The 21,114-nt window shown below is 44.1% G+C and overlaps 1 protein-coding gene across 1 annotated transcript in view; it reads left to right on the top strand.

Annotated features, from left to right (window-relative positions):
* chrm2a (cholinergic receptor, muscarinic 2a) overlaps positions 1 to 21,114 on the top strand; it is a 73,639-nt gene that overhangs the window by 51,229 nt on the left and 1,296 nt on the right. The window contains exon 3 of the mRNA XM_086201879.1: positions 20,455 to 21,114. This exon is cut by the window's right edge and continues 1,296 nt beyond it. Within this exon, the coding sequence (XP_086058005.1) occupies positions 20,495 to 21,114 (620 nt within the window). The 5' untranslated portion in view covers positions 20,455 to 20,494. The remainder of the gene's footprint in view (positions 1 to 20,454) is intronic.

The raw sequence follows: 21,114 nt of genomic DNA, 5'->3' as shown, positions 1-21,114 counted from the left end.
ACCTTGTTTAGTCGCATCTTCCCTGCAATTCCACTCCTGAGCTCGTTCCTCTGCCGGGGATCTCCGCCATATCCCTGTGAAAGTATAGTATAAGCTGACCTGGGCCCGTGTATTATGAAGCTCAGGAATCAGAGTGTAAAGTAAATACAATATTCCAGGCTGACATTTCAATTGAATTGGCAGAAAATGGCAGTAGAAAGTGTGAAGGTTACAGTCTAAAAATAGAAAAGAAAATCCCTCAACCATGGGGATCTGGAAATAGCAGATGCTAGAACTCACAAGAGCCTGGTGGCTGCAGGTCCTTAAAAATCAAAATAGAGAAAAAAGTATATATAAAAGGATTATTTTCTGTTTGTGTTGTACTGTACAGATGCAAGAAGTCCTAATAATCTAAAATTTTAAGGACATCAGACTATAGTAATGCATCAGTTAGCTAGAAGCTAACGGCCATAAAACAGGAGGGAGTAAGCTAACCTTGCTTAACTGAAGCCTGGTTTATGCTTCTGCGTCGCAGCAATGCCGTACCTACGCCGTCGACGCAGACCACTACGCGGACCCTACGCCGTAGCCTGACGTGTACCTCCAAAAAAAAATGAACGTCAAGGACTGTGATTGGTCCGCTCAGAACGTCATTTCCGGTTCGTCACAACAACACCGCCATTTTTAAAGTTTCTGTTGTGAGAGCGAGAAGCAAAAATGGACCAAGCCGAAGAAAGGGTTATCGAGGAGGTCCGCAAGTACAACCACCAAGGAATCTGACAAAAGCCCCCTCTCTAGGGAATCGTCTGGTATAATCTGGTCTTTTTTATCCTCCTGTATCCACAAAGAATTTGACTTGAGCTAAAAACAAGCTAACTTTAAAAAAAAAAACGATTCTGTGCTACCGCGAGTGATCGTGCACTAGCATGAATTAATTGTTTTAAATGGATGTGTTAGCCAGTCGCGCTTGAGAGTTTGTAGACTTTTTTGTTTTGGGCCAGCTTTATTGTTGTTCGTGGTTAGTCGCAGGTAGCTTCAAGCTAATATTGCTAGCTATTACTTTATTGCAGAGTTAAAGAGAATATTACAAGGGGAAAAACCTCCTCGTCAGCTCAAGACACCTATTTGTAAGCAAGGAAGGTAAAAATACACTGTTAGGGCTTCAAAGTTGGTGCTTGAACATGTTTAAGGAGCAAAATGTGGGGAAAAATAGAGTGGACAATTCAGATCAACGAGGTGGAATTGCGCAGAGATGTTAGCTTCACCAAAACAAATGATCAGCATCGTGTGAACCCAGAAAGTGTATCTTTTTTTAATTTTGGTGCGCCATGGCAAGTTTGAATTTCAGTAATTGTGCTTTTAAAAAGCCCTCAATTTGTTTATATCTGCAGACACATTCAGCATCGAACTGTGCACAGTATTGATATGGTATTACAACTCCATACAAAAGCTAAAAATAATCAAAAACATCATTATGAGGCAATAATGGGGCTAGATATTGCTGAGCAATTTTCACCCACCCCACACAGTTCAAGCCTCCCTTTCCCAGTATTTCATCATTTCTTTTTATGCAAACATTTTTTTTCTTTTTTAAAGCAAACAACAACAAAAAAAGATCGCTAATAGCCATTTGAAAGGAGCATCTTGCAACACTGCAGCCCCCTCACTCTGTTATCGCTTATTGGTATGCAGATTATGCAATTTATCGACTCTATAGGTGCGCACGGAAGATTTAAAGTAGGTCACATAAGAGGGGTTTGATTAGCTGGAGGAAACATAAACAAGTGCGAGCTTTTCATAATAGACGGTTACACTCCTGCTTCCTGCAAGGACTTCACCTTCCCCTTCTGACTGACACCGTGATTGCAGCATAATGATGAGGCGAGAACTGAATATCCATTTCTCGAGAGACAAGAGCTTTCTCACCCTTTCACTCCGGTCAATTATCCTTTTTGTGTAACCGGTTGTCATCTGAATCAAATTACAATGGAGGGTACAAAAAAAATGAAGAAAAAAAAATTCAGCCTTTTTTCTTTTCTTTTTTTTTCCCTTTTCTTGTAAATTATAGACTATGACAAAGTTTGAGTTTATGAAAAAAAAAAACAGTGGGTTGAATTCATTGGAATTAATCAGAATTCATCACTGGCACTGTCACGCTTACACAGGCACTTTTCTACTCAAAAGCTGTGCTCAGTGTCTGCTAGAAGCAAAGTTTGAAGAGGCTCCCTTTGGATTTTTGAAGTCAGATTAACACCATTAAACTGGGAACAGGGGGAAAAAAAAAAAAAAAGCTTTATCCCATTTGTTAAAAGAATCACTTAAATCAAAACACCCTTTAGCATCGATTATTGATGCAGAGTTTTCTGATCCTAATTTTCTGAGGCTCGCCTCGATGTGATTCTTCCCGTTTTCATGCCGGATCTTGTATCTTGTAGCTGTATTTTAAACGATTGAATAGCACGAGTGGTCGTGTGTTTTACGCAGCAAAAGAAATCGATCGGTACAAACAGAGACACGGCTGCAGTGAATCCGATAAGTCATGGGTCAGCCGCTATCGCCATCTGATCTATAGTAAAACCTAATTTACTGCGTGTGTGTGTGTGTGGCCATTGCATTTACTCTCACTGTCTTGTTCTGTGTAGCTCGATGATTGCTATCTGTTTGCGGGGTACGGCCGTGTTTATTTCCTCGCTTGTTGGCAAATAATCCCTCTATAGCCTCACTAGCTTCATTAACTAACACGTTTCCAATCAAGATAAGGAGAATTACACTGAGGGAACAAAACATCACAAACAAACAAAAGAACACGGGCAAGCAAAGCCAGTGTTCTCGCTGTGATATGCAGCAAAGTTTTTATGCCTGTGGGCAGCTTATGCATCAGTGAAAACACGTCTAGAGTAGTCGAAGCTCAAATATGCATTTTTAGCTCATATTTCAGAAGAGGTTTAACCTCTCTGTCCTTTGATAAATGAGAGGAGACGCACAAGAAGTGCAGACGCGTCCATGCAGGACGGAGGCGGTCACCGAGTGGCTCGAGTATGAAAATGAGTCGTATGCTGAGACGTTTGCAGAAACCAGATCTCAGCACAGTTAAACGCAGAGATCTCGGCGTGTTGTCATCGCTCTCCATCAACATCATCAAAACACCGAATACGGTAAAAAAAAAACCTTTGGAGGGTTTTTTTTTTTGTTTTTGGTGACGAATGAAAGCTCAACAACTTTCTTCTCCACTTGCCAAAAAAACAACCAACATCTATTTTTTGTCTGTTTGGGAAAGTGTTTAGCCGCTGTTCAGTCCCATGTCAAATGATAGACGCCAGTATGTATCAGCTGTGGCTCAAATCTAAGGAGAGCCCAACTGGCAAAAAAAAAACAAAAACAAAAAAACCTAAATGATTTGGTGCTCAGCGCAAACATTCTCATACTCAGCATCAACTTTCTTCAACTTCCCAGAAACCAGATCATCTCGTTCCAATCAGAGACCTTCTAGTGTTCACCAGAAACGTTCTCACGCTCATCCGAATCCTCCTCGTGCTGCCCAGAAACTTTCCGGTTTTAGGAAAAATTCCTTGTGCTTACTAGAAACCTCCTGGTACTCACCAGAACTGTTCTTGTGCTCACGAAGAACGTTCTCGCGTTTACCAGAAACCTTCTCATTCCAATCAGAGACCTTCTAGTGTTCACCAGAAACCCTCGCACGCTCATACGAATCCTCCTCGTGCTGCCCAGAAACTGTGCTCACTAAGAAACCTCCTGGTACTCACCAGGAATGTTCTTGTGCTCGTCAGAAACGTTCCCGTGCTCCACCAGAACCTAACTGGAGAACTTTAGGGAAAAGCATTTATTTAATTTTTTTGTCCGTGTCCCCTTCGGAGCTCCATACCAGTTGTCGATAATGTCAACACAGAACCCAGGGGAACGCCGTCTTTTGCAGCCTGCTGTTGTGTGACGAATCCCCCAGAGCTGAGTCCGGTGGTGCGGTGTATTTGTATGTTGTGTATTTCCGTCTCGATTGGCACCGGCACCTCCGCGCTGATCTCAACTGTGTCGTTCGTTCAGCTTGTTTGGCGGCACGTTGGTGACGTCAAATGTGACGGACTGGAAACGTGTATGCGCGCTTTATTGGGTTGTTCGTGAATTTATCACCCGCTAATAACAGCAGTGGGTCATGGTGTCATTTGATCTAAATGTGGCAGCAGAGACTCTTAACGTCTTTATTTAAGTTTTTTTTTAATTATTATTATTCTAGACGGACTGAATTCACAGCGTGCCGCTTCACTGCCTGTGGTGCAAAGGATGTAACGGCAGATTACCATGTCGCTACCATGATCAAAGACAGCTTATTAAGATGATTGACAGTGTCGGAGCAGAGACTTGACCTATACAGAGGACTTCACTTTGAGATCGAAATTGGCACAGTGTATCTTTAATGCCATACGGCTTCTCAGAAAGTTGAAACTTGCTATAATTGAGTTGAAGCTCAGCACCAAAGTGAGTTATAGAGTTGTGTTGCAGGGTTTTCTGCTATTGCCGGAAAGGGGCAGCGCCCACATAGACGTACTGGAGTTGTGGTGTTGCTACATGTTCTGTGAGTGTTTTCAGAGTGTGTTAAGGTACACACACAGGCACACACACACACACACACACACACACACAAACACACACAGAGGCGTTATTTTTAGTAATGGGCCATAATTGTTTGAGGAGGGAAGCCAAAAAAATTGAGAGATGACAGGCACTGAAAGCTCCACGTCCCTGAAACATTCGGTGACTCTCGTTACTCGGCCTATTAACATAATTTTGGTGAACATGGGCATAATTATCTAAATTACTGTGGTACTAATGGTTTGTGTGTGTATGTGTGTGCGTGCGTGCGTGTGTGTGTGTGTGTGTGTCTCTCTCTCTCTCTCTCTCTCCATTCCTTTATTGAGATCCCTTCTCCGTGTGCATTCACGCAGGAGCTCATTTTGTCATTTGATCAAAGATGCACAGTTTGTCGTGGAGAGTTTAGCATCAACATTTCTAATTTCATTTGTGCAGCCTGCACACATTCTGACTGTTTGGCCCCGCTTACATTGGATTTTGCACAGTATGATATTTGTTCACGCGTAATCCCATTAATGTCCAGCAACAGGAGTGCTCTGCGAAGCAGGGAAAGTCCTGAGAAAACATTCCTGTTAGTCTCAGTGGAAAACGCAATATTTAAAGATTGCTGTGGCGATGCTGTCGCTGATGTCTTGTCGTCATGTACGAAAACCCAATTAAAAGATTTAGATGCATCAAAACTGCTTCCTGACATCTCCCCAAAAACATCAGTTTTTATCATCGGAAAAAGGGCTCCAAATGTCTCGCTCCTAGCTCCCAAATTATCCAAATTATGGGGGAATTGTGATACTCTTCTTAGGTAAAAGTACAAAGAGTGAGGAACAGCCTGGATATTGACATGTGATGGGGATATATGGTTTGAATAATTGACCTTGAGAGAAAATAGTCCATCGAGAGAGAAAAAACAAGGGCCGACGCGCGTTTCTTGAGGTGCACCACGCTTCCCGTTTGTCCCATTTTTTTCCCTACTTGTCTGATAAACTCACAGTGACGTTATTCTTTAAGGATGATTTCTATACCACTGGCAGCGTAGGTAGGGTCAAGGTTGTAACACTGCCGCCTGTAGCAATGATGAAATGAGTTATACGGCTGGTTCACATTACTGTCCATGCAGTTCGCCCCACTGTCATTATATTTGTCATAGTACTTCATAGTAGGACTCTGGCTGTAAAAAACCCATTCATATGGACATGTTCAAGAACCCAAGATTATTCGCTGTGAAGTGGCTATGCAGTCGCATGTGTGATGCCTACGATAGCGCTAATTAGAGCTGATGGCCACTGACGCAAAGAGCAACCGATACGCTCTCCAACAGGGAGCCATCGCGGCGAGATGAATAAATATCATGAAAAACTGCAGCAAAGGAAGGTCTGCGGCACCGAAGGTAATGAGATGAAATGTGAAAATTAGATAAAATCTCAGTCTGTAACTTCAAATATACAGAGCCCTGAAGCGCCCGGGGATGGGGGGGGGGGGGGGGGGTAAGCCACAAGATTTAACTTGTTCCCTAAGCATACTTATTTTGATGCCACAATACTGTAAATTATATCTCCACAAAATAATCTAAGCTTGTGAACAAGTTGTGGGTTTTTTGTTTTTTTTTTGGGGGGGGGGGGTGGAATTGTGGGTACAGATTATTAAATTATAGCAACACGTTCAACAAGTTATAATGTGTGTATATGTAATTATGTGGCCGCAATGTCATTAATTAGAGGCCTTTGGTGTCAAATGAATTAAATTGACAGCGGCTTAAGGGAACAAGTTTTATCTTCTGGGTACAAACTGTCAAAACTGAGGAAATAAATTTTACATTGTGGCCCTAAAATGACTTCATTGAAGAAATAAATTCTATTTTGTGGCCACAAAATAACAAAAGTAAGGGAACAATGAATGTTTGGGGAACACGTTGTGTCTTGTGGCTTCACAAACTTTTCTCTCTCTCTTTCTATGGCTACAATATCTTTTTTTTTTTTTTCCTCTCTCTCCTCTCTATGGCCACGCCAAGACTCCGTACCTCATATATTAGCCGGTAGAAAATCCAAACCACATTTAATTAAGAATATTCTTACTGGGGGAGGGGAGAAAAAAAAAAAAAAAAAAGGGTCAAAGATGAGCCTTGTCAATGGATTTTGCCTTCAAGCGACATGTCAACTAAATTCACCAATTAAAAAAAGAAATCAGAGATGACAGCGAGTTTCCTTTGGCTGATTTCCTCTGAGTTCCCTAATGTCAACAAAATACTGTCATCAGTGTCGGATCTGCTAATGAATGTCATCTAGCTGCAAGGCATTGTTTTGATGCGGTGTCAGGGTAGGTGCACTGTTGCTGCTCAAATCTGAAACACCAATTAGCGATGCTTTTACCAGTGGCGAGAGTGTTTTTAAGCGTAGAAGTCCAGCGTGGACGTGCTTGCCCTGAAATATAAAGCTGTCAGTTGGAGCGCGAGGGAATGAGCTACAGACTAAGAAGAGCTAATTACATAACAGTCCCTTCTTTTTTCTTTTTGTTTTTTTTTGCAAAGCATATTTTTCAACTTTCCTCTGTAATTCCAGATATGGCTTTGTTCTGGGTGTGCAATACTGGTAATGTGTTTTTGTCCAATTGCTTTATTAGAGCAGCAAAACACGATGTTGGCACTTTGTGGTGCTTCGCCGCAGTGTCGCGGACAGAGCTTTGCTTGTCAGCGCCATCAATCTGGTACATCAAGGCTGACCAGGAAGACAGGCAGATTCGCTCCCGCATCACATTTGATTCGTCTGTCTTTTAAAAAGCATTTTCGAGCAGCATCCAAATGCCTCGGACATGCTGCTGCTTTCGGAAAATCCAACCAGTTGGTGAAGCAGGAAGACCCGATACACAACAAATACGAGGCTGTTCAGGCAAGAAAAACCTTTCACGCACGTGGCAGATAGAAACCAGGTGCCCTGCAGCAGACTGTGGTAACTCATGAATAGATGGTGCCGATATGCGCAGGGCGATCTCAATAAAGTGAGTTATTTGTCATTATGGCAGAAACTAACCTTGCCTCTACTTTTTGTCCCACGAGCCATGGACAAACCCACTCTGGGCCCATATTGCACCTCCTTTTTAACCCATCCATTTTCTACCGCTTATCCTGTTGAGGGTCGCGGGGGGTGGAGCCTATCCCAGCAGCCTTCAGGCGAGAGGCGGGGTTCACCCTGGACGGGTCACCAGTCCATCACAGGGCCAACACATAGAGACAGACAACCATTGGCTCTCCCAGTCACACCTACGGTCAATTCAGAGTCTGGATTAACCTGGTCCCCTCTTGATGTCTTTGGACTGTGGAGGAAGCAGGAGTACCAGAGAGAACCCACGCAGGAACAGGGAGAACATGGAGACTCACACAGAAAGATCCTGTTCTTGAGCCGGGGCTCGAACCCAGAACCTTCTCGTTGTGAGGCAACAGTGCTGACCACTGCACCACCGTGCCCCGTTCAGGGTTATAAGCAGAACCGTAACAGTGACACGTCTTAAAACATCACTTTCCAAACAGTAAATGTCACTTCAAGATGCTGTTGCCAACATAAAATACATTTTTCTGAGCAAAGCAAAATAATCATGACCGCCACCCATAGATTCCAAGAACGCACACTTAACCTAAATGATTTTTTTTCCTGCTTTCCTATCTATCGTACCACAGCATTGCCAAGTAGAACGCAATTATTCAACTGATCATTTCAAGAACAGCTTTGGAAGTTGGACGTCACAAAGGAACTGTTCTTTTGAGTCATACCAGATTTTTATGGTGGCAAGTTTCTATTCTTTTTCTCCAAAGACGCTGTAAAGTCTCCCAACAGTCTAAATTCGTGCCAATTTTTAAGCTTCGATATAAAAGGATCATGAGCTGCGTCCGAAGAGTCCGATAGATCCCCTTTAGAAAGGCAATTTGATGTGAAAAACGCCAGGTATTCCATTATTCCACTTTTAATCTCTTTTCATCTGAGGATCAACGGGAGCCGGTGACAAGGTAATCAAATCGTGGGGTGGAGTGGGGGGGGGTTACATAAGTGGGTGCTGTCATAATGGCCTTTCAGTGTGACAGCATAACTTGACAGGTCATCAGGATTTAAAGCTTTGAGTTTTGGTTGTGGTGAATCTGCTATTTGGATCAAGGTTGGATTAACATCTGTCAGGCTTTACTTTCAGTGACACCACATCACATTGGCTTCCCGGTACAGATTAATGCCGAGGGTACTGATGGCCACTTGTGACCGGCGGTGGCACCTCGTATTCTCGTCTTATCTGACATAGCTGCAAGTTGCCTCGTCTACAAGTGCGAGACAGATTCCTCTAACCGCAGCGGGCTTTCATACATCGGTGCTTCTTCGACCACGAGTCCCATAACGCTCCATTGGAACAAAGACAGTTTGTTGTCGTCTCTGGGTTTTTCTTTTTTGTTGCGCCTGTCATTCAGAGAAGAAAGCAAACTGGATCAAACTTTAAAGCAATGTAGGGTTGTTTATCAAGCGTGACATTAGCCTGATTCTTCCTCTAGATTAATGCTCGTAATGTAAATGATTTCATTGCCTGATGTAACGTGAGGAAACTAGAACAGGTACTGTAAATAGAACAACCTGTCCAAGGGCAACGCAGCGTCGCTTTTTATCACCGTACACTGAATCACAGGAGGAAGACAAGAGCAGGGGGGTGGGGTGGGGGGGGGGGGGATACAGAAACAATGAAGTGGAACAAATCCAACAGGCACCCACTTTATCTCAGTCCCTTCGCCTTCCCCGCCTTTTTTCCATTTTTGCTATCTTTCTCTATCTTAATGAGCACCACAGCTTTCTATCAAGGGATAGTGCCAGTGTGATACATCACAGGCAGGGCACATGGGGGGGGGGGGGGGGGGTGTGCAGGGACAGGGCGGTAAGCAGGGTGACAGCACTGCTGGTGGAGCGATTAAGAGTGCTGAGGCAGACATGCTGATTCACAGTTGAGTGTGAGCAACAAAAAAAAAAAAAAGCACCATCACGCTCAGGCGAATGACAGGAGCCGGCTCTAATCTCTTCGGAATGCAAATGTTAGGAAAACTTCAAGTGGTTCAAGAGTCAGCAGATGTAGAGGTTTTAGTCGTGACCACCTGAGAGGAATCGAGTCAAGACCGGTACCACTTTGGAGTTGTTTTTTTTTTTTTTTTTTGTCAAAGTTGAATTACATTGCAGTTCAAGTTCAGACGGAAGCTAAGAGCAGCCGTGTTTGTTATCCCCCTTTTTTATGCAGTTATCACATGATATGGATTATAACGTTTGTTATCATGAGATAACGGCCTTGAGGAGTTATCACAAGTGCGGCGTGTAACGTGTCACTCACGGGCCAACTTCAGGCATGTGGAAGATCTGTGTTGAGTTTGAATACACTGTTAAAGGCACATTGTGTAGAATTCAAAACACTCTCATTTCCGTTAACAGCACACGCAGTGGCCACAAATGAAACTACAGGTGAATCAAAAGGGAGAAGTTATGGCAAACCTCAGTTACTGAAATGTTTTGAAGCTCCCACGGGCAAGTTTCTGCCTCTCACGAGGGACATATATTGACGTTATCCTGAGCCGCGCCTGACTTGATGCTGAGTAATATTCGATTCTGGGAGTGGAAAAACGACTACTTACTGACGTCCATAAAAGCTAATCAAGCAAATACTTTATTATTAGCTTTGAGGATTTAATGAATGAGGACATGAACTCGTGTTTCTGTTCCTGTGAAAGAGAGAAGAGACAATCACAGCTTGTCAGTAGTGGATGGGGAAAAAAAAAAGAATACATACGTTTTTATTTTCCTTTGGTGAATTTCTCAAAAACCAGACTATGGATGCTGCCAAGCCCTCTCCTCAGAGGCATGAATCACACTCAGGTAAACTGAGAGGAGGGAGCAACTTTCATTCGGAGGAAAATTCCACACGTGGCGGCTTTAAATGGGTTTTTATTTTACTTTACTTTCAAGTAACAAAAAAAAAAAAAAAAAAAAACACAGAAAAAACTGTACGGTTCCCATGCATTCAGTCGTGCAGTTTTCAACTAAACCTCAACTATTTATGCTCATCACCTTTTCCGAGGCAGTTAAATCTTCCAGTGTGACCTTGAGAAGGACATCAACAGGCTTATCTCCTCACCATGACAACTCCTCCAACCAGCCTGTTTCGCTCTCCATATGATACATAAGCACGTTTTTCCTCTTCGCCCTCACCTGTGGCAGGAGATATACTATATATAGTGGCTTCTGAAACCGCTTCTAATCGCCGCTGAATGATGTCACGTGATGTGTCAGGGGGTCATGCCCAAGGTTTGATTTGAGCACATAAACACTTCTGTAGGTTGGAGAAGACCATGGTTTGGTTTCCAAATGTTTAAGTTTAAGGGACTGTTACAGTCTGGATTTGAATGAAAAACTGAATATCCAAGACTCATTCAGCAGCCAAACGTTGCAGGAATTTCTCATCATATTGACATCAGTTTAGCTGCGACTTTCCGACTGTCGCTCAAATGTAAATATACAAATTGCATCAACGGCTTCTGTGAGGCGGCGTCACCAGACAGACTCAAACCCTGAGCTCACGAGCATAAAATGATCTTATTATTCAAATGAAACATTACTCCTTATTAATAAAGACTTACACATCTGCTCGTCGCTGAGGCTGCCTTGTGCTTTACTCATTTTAGCGCAAAACTCTTCATCAGATCGAAATTTGACAACGCCTGTAAAATCTCGCCAGTGCTTTCCTTCGAATTTCCATCCCGGGTAAATGCGACGCTCCACACTCCTCTTCAGAGGTGGCAGCCAAGGGCAGGGGTTTAATTGAACAAAGCTTGGGAGAAGAAGCCCCAGAGCAGCAGCAGCAGGGCTCTGCTTCACTTGCGTGAGGTGATTACTGAGCCTCTACTTAAATGCAGAGCCTCGATGGAGGGCGCATCCATGTCTGCTGTCTATGTGAGATCAGTAATGAGCCAGCAACTGTCAGGCGAGATGAGCAGGCCGGCTCATTGCCATGCATAGTATAAAGAAGCAGGGACAGTAGGGGAGTCCCAAAGGCAATATGCGAAAGGAAACCGGCTCTATTGTCATTCTCTCGGGGTGTACATTGGTTGGCAGATGATCTCAACTGATAGCAACAATGGGGAAACACCATATTGTCGCATATTATAAGGGACGCGATACATTTTCTGGGCAAGCAAAGCCGAGTTCCGCTTCTTTCTTCTGTCCACGAGCCAAGGAGAGAGGCATACCATGCGAGAGCAATCATCAGCATTCTGTTTTGGCCTGCATGAGGTGCAGACTTGATAATCAAACATGGGTGTATTTTTGTGGGGAAACAAAACAGAAATATCAAAAGATCCAGGTGTCCTGCACGGCCAGTTAGAGGATATGCAGGGCAAGTCGGAGTCAGCGGCGGTGCATTTGTCAAGACAAACGGTACTCATTTGAATTCCCCAGAGTGCACGTGGCCTGCGGTGGAGGAAGTACGCGCTAGCCTGCCGTAGATTCAAAGGTACTGTGGTAAGAAGGCTCCCTTCCAAATTCCACCTATTTAAAATTAGACCAGCATTTGACATTGAGTTCACGTCAGTATCTAAAGTGAAATTACGCATTCTACTTGATGTTTGTGTATTCCGGGGCTTGAAGGAATTGAATCCTCGAACCCTCGACCTCTAAAGGTCGTGCTGAAGGGGTTTGTTCCTCTTCTGCTGCTCTGATTGTGTCCTCTTCAAGTTAATGGGCTTGAAAGTTTGAAAGCAGATGATATTCATCAGGTTGTTTTCCTACTTAAAATCATTTTCTTCTACTCGTGAACCGGTGGCTGCAGATAAATGCCGTGTTAAGATAAAAATGTGTTCAGAAAGGGAAATGACTGAAAGAGAGGTATGAACCTGCAAACTGAAAGGTTCTAAAAAGATGGAAACAATTTTAGTCTTCAGTACACAACATCGACAGGAGGGATGTTTTGTTCTGGGGGGGTTTATTGCGCTTCCTCACAAAGGCCCCTCAAGAATTTTCAAAGGCACCAGCAACTCAGTGCACGTGGATGGCATTTGCAATATGTTCTTTTGACGCGACGGAGAGGCGGCCTTGGGAGTTTAGTGGCTGAGCCATCTGTCCCTCACAAGCTAACTCAAGGCAAGTCAACGATGTAACGTAGAAGCCAAAGCCGGGCCTTCTTTAATCGAGGAAAGACTTTGTGACGTTCATTCCCCGTCTTATGAAGACAAAAATACCTGCACGAGTGAGAAGCCGCCCTCCAAGGCTTTCTGCCAGAGAGCCCTCTAAGTGAAAGCCTTTGTCAAACGTTCTTCAACGACCGTATTTTCCCAGCCCTCACCTCTGTCGGACAGAAAAGGTCAAAGGAGGCTCTCAGGCAGAGAGCCTTTGGGGTAAACCTCTTTGTGTCATGTTTTGGTTGCCAAGCCGCTGCAAATTCTACGTGTCCAGTTAAAACTTGATCCACTGGACAAGCAGGATGGTTGGGGAGAAGAAGCTTGTGTTGGAGATGTGTTGGAGCTGAGAGCGTATATCTCTCAGTAGTGGAGCATTGTTTGTTGGTGAGCCAGAAATGTCCTGTGGCATCACCACGAGAGAAATGACGCAGGGGTTTCGCAGGCCGCTATCGCCGGCCTCGGTCGTCCTCGGTTCTGATTTATGTTCGTCATGTCTCAGCTAAGACAGAAACACCTGTTTCGCTACTGTTTACTGCTTGTAGTATTTTTAGATAAAACTTGCTGATTAAAGCTGATATTTCTGCTGATGTTACTTAAGACACAAACTCTCCATTGAGGTTAATGAAATTGTTCTCGGTGAGATAGCAGCTCATGCCTCCACTCCCTAGAAGCAATTATGATTAGAAATATGGAAATCCACTCATTAAAGCCGAATCAGCCAAGGATATGCAGTGCAGGGGGTTTTCAGTCGTGAGTAAATTATTTGTATGGAATAAATTGTTTAATGTGATGCGAGAGGCGAGATGGCAAGGCAGTTTGAGTAGGTAGCGTGACGGTGTTTGTCAAGTCGTGGCTGCTGCGGGGTCTATCTGTATGACAGCAGAAAATTGACTCATCTCCTTTACCTTCTACGCTTGCTGGAGGACTTTGTTCCTTCATTAATGGCTGAGCGCCAGTGTGTGCGCGTGTGTGTGTTTTTTGTATCCCACAGGGCTTGTGATATCTTCCAGTATGACAGCAAAACCGTCGAATATGGTCAGAACTGTATCAAGCTCTTTCAAATTGACCTACATTTGTTTTAAGATAAGTTGACTTGTGGCTTCAAAGAGGGCGAAAGCAAAATCTTCACGATGATTTATAGGTTGAATATGACTGTCGAGGTCGACTGCGACACCGCCGTTTTTCACCTCATCTCTGAAGAAGAGATGGAGGGCACTTTAAAACGGCATTTCTTGAAATGCTAAGGATAATTTGCGGTAATTCAGGATGAATATGAGTACGCTGAAATGGTACCTAAAGGTCACTAAAACAGCGTCTCGCAGTCAAAACGCAACTCAAGAAGGAATGGGTTTTGTTTTTGTGGAGCGAATTGTGTCCATCTGATTCCACGCCCTTGGCACTCGGTGACACATGGCAACTCCAAGGTTCTCTGGGTAGTTGAGTTTGGACAGCTTGGTTGTTGTTTTTTGTCCCCTTTGCTTTTTGAACAACCATTCCTGCCTGTTAACGCTCTAGAAACATCTCTTGTCTACTTTACACTGTCAGAGAGGTCTAAAAAGCTCTTCCACACCCGCGGGTGCCGTTATAGCTCCCCGTGCACGTTGCTTCTGTCCGTCTCTGAATGAGATGCTACTGTCATTTCTGAACAGAGAAAGACTAGTAGTTGACTTTTGTTTTTGTTTTTTTACAGCACTGCATTTGCTAACTTTTGCCTGATCCTCAGGGTTTGAATGGTTTGTAGGTCAGTCAATGTCAGCTGGGACAGGCCCCAGCTAAACCTGGTCATCACCTGGTTAAGCTGTCTTCTTGGTCCAAGGACGTAAACTGGCACTTATGGATGTGGTGGTTGTAGTTGGATTCAGCTTCACACACAGTGTGATCAGGAACTAGTACCTCAACATGGACTAGACGTGCGTGGAGTCATTTGTTGCAACGATCTGATAAAGCCCATCTTTGACGCACGCCGACTCTGTTTAGGAGCAGAAACACTTGGTCAAGGTTAGGATAAAATCATGGTTTAGGTGCGTACAAGCACAGTCTGAAAGGAAACGGGATGCTAACAGTAAAGTGGTGACACAAATTCTTCACCACCATCTTGCCACGCGCTGCAGCTATCGGTGATTGCACGGCATCCAAATATCATGTCGAAACAACAACAAAGATCAGCAAAGCAGACTCTCTCACCATATTTCTATCCATACATCCACGGCGCTCCCTCCACCTCTGTATACGCATCTACTTTATTCTCTCCCGTGATTCCCGACCTGTGGTCATCATTACTCCTTGGCATTCGTAAATATGCTTTGTTCTCTCCACTTGTACTTGGGACACTTTCTGCTTGCTCTTCTGGAGGACGTCAGGCTGTGATAATGACTTGAGTTCTGTGATTGGTGCTTCATTTAGACCCAGGTTTGCATTCTCACCTATTAAAGGAACGCGTTCTCTCGGGGACACGCCGTCAGACCTCACCTCCGTGTGAACTTGGGTGGGTTCTAATTATGAAGTGTGGGACAGTTTTGATGAGGGTGTGTGATGAGGGTGCTCCATCCCTCAGCTTGGTGTCTGCGTCAGGGTTCTCGTGAGGGTACATTGACTGACTGTCTCAGCCGAACCCGAATATCCCCCCCTCAATTTAAACAGACCCCCCACGGGATTCTCAGGTTGGGATGACACAGCCCCTGGAAATCAGTCAGATAAAGCTGGAGATCATGGAAGAAGGTCCTTCAGCTGAAAGTGAAGGGATAATTCTCTGTCTAACTATTTACAGTCTCAACCGGCATTCATCGAGACCCCTCGAGACGGTGGAAAGGGCTCAAGGAAATGAATGTAAATCTGTAATTATAATGTACCTCACGAGCTGCAGATTTGGATCATTTCGTCGCCATGTTTCATCAAAACACTGAGCCGGCGTGCTGCATTGATGGTTATCAGAATCTCTTTCATTTCCTGCAGAGTTTTTTCCACAAATTCCTCAGTGCAGGTGTGTTTCTCCGTCTGAATGTCAGCCCTCTGGAGAGTCCTTAACTCTGACAATTACCAGAGACGATATTTACTTAATCTCACAGTCCAGTCCAGAGAGACCGAACCCGCCAGTCGCTGACGTGAATTAGGTCCGACTTCAGTATTTAACTGAAACAGTTAATCTCAGATTAGTTTTTGTTGTTTGTGAGAGGAAAGCTTTGCTGTTTCGAGTGAAGTAGCATATTTAATCTTTCAAACTTGCTTATACACAAGAACTGCAATCCCACTGAGAGTAGTGGTGAATACACCGCCCCCCCCCCCCGCCCCCCAGTGGACCGAGCCATACTGCAGCAATGATAGATTTTACATTCAAGTCATGCTTCTCTGCAAACAGCAAATAAACGAAGGCCTAACCCTGCACGCTTCCGTCCAGAGGGCCAGCAGTGAAAATGCATGTAATCATTGAAAGCAAGAGGCCAAGTGCCCTGGGCTTTACCTTGGATCAGCGCTGCGAGATGGGGGAATGGGAGTCTGGACACCAAGGAAGCAGCCAAATGCATCAGGTTATGTGCAACAACACAGCTGCCACGTTTAGAAATGTTTATGCTTGAGGCTCCATCAACAGGAAGTCAACACCTGTTGCCCGTCCCTGACAGAACCGCTGACCTGTATAAATGGTTATTATTTAGCTTCAAATGACAAGCTTAACATTTACCGCCATTTAACAGCCCCCTCCACTCTCCCCCGCCACCAAAAAAAAAAAAAAAAGCCCCAGAAATTCAACAATTGTTGATTACCACTCATTGGTCATCTGAGTAAATTACAAAAGCAAAGTGAGGGCAGAAGTTGTGGAGAAAGGGTGAGTTTGGCCCTTTCTACTCCCCAAAGGGCACAAGCAATTTTCAGCTCTAGTGAGCCAGCAGTAGAAATATCTTAGTCTGAACACAGAACAATAATCGAGCTCATTTATTCAGGGCAGCAACTGACTTGTCTCACTTTCTTTCTTTCTGTCTTTTCTTTCTTTTTTTTTTCATACTCCTCTAATCAGAAGGTGGCAAATTTAAGGATGTAGTGACACATATTTGAGTTACAAAGCTCATAGAAGATCAGAATAAAGCGCTCCACCTCCGGGGAGTATGGTGCCCTGGAGTGGCCACAGAGAGGACAAAAGGTATTTATAATAGATGTACTATGATATAAATCGTTCCCTCAATTTAATCAAATTGTGGCCACAAGCTATAAATTGTTCCCTGTATTTTGAGATCTGGTTAAATGAACTTGTGGCCGCAAAATGTCATTATTATTTGGTTAATTTCTCACCACAAGTTACGTTGTTCTCTCACTAAGCCCTGAAAATAAAATATGCAATATTCTTGAGGCTTTGATTAATTTTAGGGAGCAATTTATATCTGTACTTAATCGTTTAAAAAAAAATAGATAAAATCTAGTTACGCTGGCTGCTTGGATGACAAGCTTGTTTTTGTGAACGCCTTAGCTCTTCAGAGTACATTAATCACTTAAAAAAATGATGATAAATGTTGATATGAATCTCTTTTGTGGTAATAATGTCACTCCCGGTTGTGAGCGGGCTCCGTCAGATGAATTACTGCGGCGCCACTGAGAGGTGCAGGGAAGCCTGATTGATTGCTGCGTGAGGAAGGACGCCGTTGCTCTTCCTGAGGTGATGGCGGCAGTGCAACCGCTTCTGCTCCCGTCCTCGTCTCAGTGTCCTCGCTGCGACTAATGAAGATATTTCAGTAAGAATCTGACATGCGAAAGCGGTCAGACTCTGAGCTTTTGGGGTAGTCGTCAATCGCTGGCCGGAAGTTTTGAAAAGCCTCCTCTGAGTTTTTCTTTGTGTGTGTGTGTGTGTGTGTGTGTTAGCTGTCCCGCAAGGAGCTCAAAAAGGATTTGCTCTTGACTTTGAGCGCCGCCGCGGCTTCTGCTGTGTTGTGGCGGAGATTTCAGGTGTGGGACGAGGCTTATGGCAGCTGGAGGTGGACAAAGAGTAGTTAGCAGTGGGACTGTGGGACTGTGCTATGACCATCTATACTGATCCACTTTACTTCTCTAATCCACTTGTCTGGAGCGCGCCACAAGTGTGTCCCATTTGTATTGTTGGTGTTTTTGAATATAAATCAGCGGACTTAAACATTTTATGGGGATTAGGGCAGCTTAGCTCCATGGCTAATGCAATGATTAGGGATTTCTGGCACGGCAGATAAGTGAATGTTCACTAGTTACTCAGCAACTGCGCTCAACTATTAAAGACCTTTAAGCTGAAATGGTGCGGTATTGGACAAGGAGGCACTCCGGCTGCGGCAGCTGTGTGTCACCCTTTCCACTTCATTGACATGCACCACGTGGGGATACATCCGTTTCACATTGTCGACTTCAGTGCATGGTCGGCGAGCATTCTGGTGCCCTGATCAGCTCCACGTAGCCTGAGTGACTGTGGATAAATGCTGTTGATAAATGATCCAGGGGTCATCAGAATTGTTAGAGGGGGACGTTCGAGAAGGACCTACGACCACAAAACCACAGCAAACGTTCATGAGCACGCGGTGGAGGTTCTGCTTGCAGAATTTAAGATGTATAACAAAGCACAAGGATTGCAAGGGAAAGAAGGACGCAAGTAAAAATAAAAATGAACAAATTAAGTTATCCCATGAGGAGGTGTTATTAAAACACAAATAAAAAAAGGGGATATTAAAAGTAAAGTTATCTACGGAAGAGGAAAAATCACAAAGTTCTGGAAAACAAGCCAAAATGTCGAATGAAGGGGATGAACACGATACGTAAAATAAAAAAAAATAGCGATTGAAACATATCGATGTATGTCAATTGTCTTATTCTCTGGTTTATTTCGTTATGTGTCTGCAACAAATGTCTGAGTCAGTCGGCTAACACTTCCAAAAGCTCTTTTTATTGTTTGTTTGTTTGTTTTTTTTGGAGGGGGGGGGTTTGTTTGTTTGTTTTTGAGGAAGATGACCTCCCTTCTTCTGCAGAAATCAATAATGATCCCCCATAAATGCAAGTTTGGAAATGCATTCAAGGAACAGAAGAAAAGTGAGAAGACTCGAGCCACAAGCCTCATCGCCAGGCGTTACGTGATCCCCCCCCCCCCCCCCCCCCAAAAAGTAACCGTCAAAGTGGAACAGTTGGCACATTTGAAATCTTCTCAGGTCTTTTTTTGTTTTTTTTTCTTTTGGGTTCAAATTCAACATTCATTCTTTCTTTCTTCAACCGGTTACCTTGAAACGGTGGGAAAATAAAAAGTCTCCGCCATTCTTTTGAGTTTCAGTGCCCTTATTTGACTCGATGCCTGAGTCCCACCGATCTCATTTTTCACCAGCTCTTCATGTGCGTTTAGGATTGTGCAGGCCCTGTTAGTGTTACATTTCTGTAATGAAGCAGGTGTCTAATGGGGAGATGTAATTTATGTGGTGATTATGAAAAATATCAGCGCCAGATATCTGTGCTTCTAATTACGAATCTAATTGATGTACAGCCCAAACTGTCACTGCTCTCTGATGAATCGCTTTCAGGAGGCTAAATGCTGATATTACACAAAAAAAAGGTCACTGCTCCGACTAACACCATATTTATATGCTCGCCATTCAACGCCATTAAAGATGACGCGGCGTCTTTGTCAGCGTATTACCTCAGGTTCTAAATTAAAGTGCCAACAATGGTTTGCTTTTCTTCTTATTGTGTTTAGATACGAAATAGCACGTGGCACGATAACGAGCTAATGCCGGTAGCGGTTAGCGTAGCTGATTCCTGGTCCCTGCCGATTTCAAACATGAATGTTCAAATGTCACTCCTTAAACACACACACACCCATAGAAAATCTTCAGCAGCAGCAGTGTCCAGCAGTTCACCTCGGCTTTGGGGGCTCGTGGAGTCCAGCAGGAAGCCTCAGCCTGGAGAGTGGGGTGGGGGCCGCGTTAGCTCCACGTCCTGCGGCTGAACCCTGATGTCCCACTGCACCTTCGCTAATTAGCTCAAACCCGCAGTGGAACTTCAACCAAAGTGGATGTGCAGGCTCAGCCTAAGAATGTTGAAGCGGACCTTCTGTGCGCTTGAAATACACCACGTCCATCCGAAATGAGGCAGGGTGAGAGTTTAAAGCTGCTGCTCTGGCTGGTTTGTTCTGCCGGTTCTATTTCATTTAAGTACATTCTGAAAGTAAATTTCATTAGCAGAGAGGTGTAATGCAGTGTTTTTAGAGCCTAATATTTCCACCCATTTGTTTTAACAATTAAAATAAAGCATACGCAAAAGAGAGAGAGAGCAAACAGAAAATTAAAAAATCCTCAGGAGTTATAATGGAAATATAAATTGAAATGAATATAAAGTCTCTAAAAAAAAAAAAAACCCAGATAATCCGTCACCCATGTGGCGGATCTAATTGACTTTGAGGACTTTCCCAAACCTGATGTATTCTGGCCGTTAAAACGAGCTGAACAGCGCGCGCACACGAGCAGAAAGCCACAGTTCAGCTTAGCCAGGCTTCAGAAATCCCTCTGACTGATGCTGGCGGTCGGCGCTGATGTTTAGGGGGCGCTCTTTGATGCAGGGATCAGTTGCTCAGGATGCAGCTGGGCAGAATATTTACACATGAATGTCACTGTACTTAGCACGATTATAACTGCCTCTCTAAAGATGACATAGTCTTCCTTTTGTTACCTCCCTTACAAATCCTCTCCTCTCTTTGTTTCTCCTTTTTGTAGGTTTCATCTGAGTAGGAGGTGGCAACAAAGACCAAATGCCATGGATGTATTCAATTTCACCTATTGGAATGCCTCTGACGGCAATGACACAGAAGTCGTGGAAGAGAGCGAAAGCGCCTACAAGACTGTGGAGGTGGTGTTTATCGTGTTGGTGGCTGGTTCCCTCAGTTTGGTCACAGTCATTGGAAATATCCTGGTCATGCTTTCCATCAAAGTTAACAGGAACTTACAGACTGTCAACAACTATTTTTTATTCAGCCTTGCGTGTGCTGACCTAATTATCGGACTCTGCTCCATGAACTTGTACACAGTCTACATAGTAATAGGGTACTGGCCCCTGGGGCCGGTGGTGTGTGACTTGTGGTTAGCCTTGGACTATGTTGTCAGCAACGCGTCTGTCATGAATCTTCTCATCATCAGCTTTGACAGATATTTCTGTGTCACCAAGCCCCTCAGCTACCCTGTCAAACGGACCACCAAGATGGCGGGAATGATGATTGCAGCTGCCTGGGTCCTTTCTTTCATCCTCTGGGCACCAGCTATTCTCTTCTGGCAGTTCATTGTCGGTGGGCGGACGGTCCCTGAGAAGGAGTGCTACATTCAGTTCTTCTCGAATGCCGCTGTCACTTTTGGCACTGCCATCGCTGCCTTTTACCTGCC

This window comes from Aulostomus chinensis, chromosome 4, assembly GCF_037954235.1.
Source record: "Aulostomus chinensis isolate RoL2024-O1b breed Wild chromosome 4, RoL_Achi_v1.0, whole genome shotgun sequence".
Lineage (NCBI taxonomy): Eukaryota > Metazoa > Chordata > Actinopteri > Syngnathiformes > Aulostomidae > Aulostomus > Aulostomus chinensis.
Note: the sequence above shows the minus strand (reverse complement) of the source record. Positions and strands in the feature narration are given on the sequence as shown.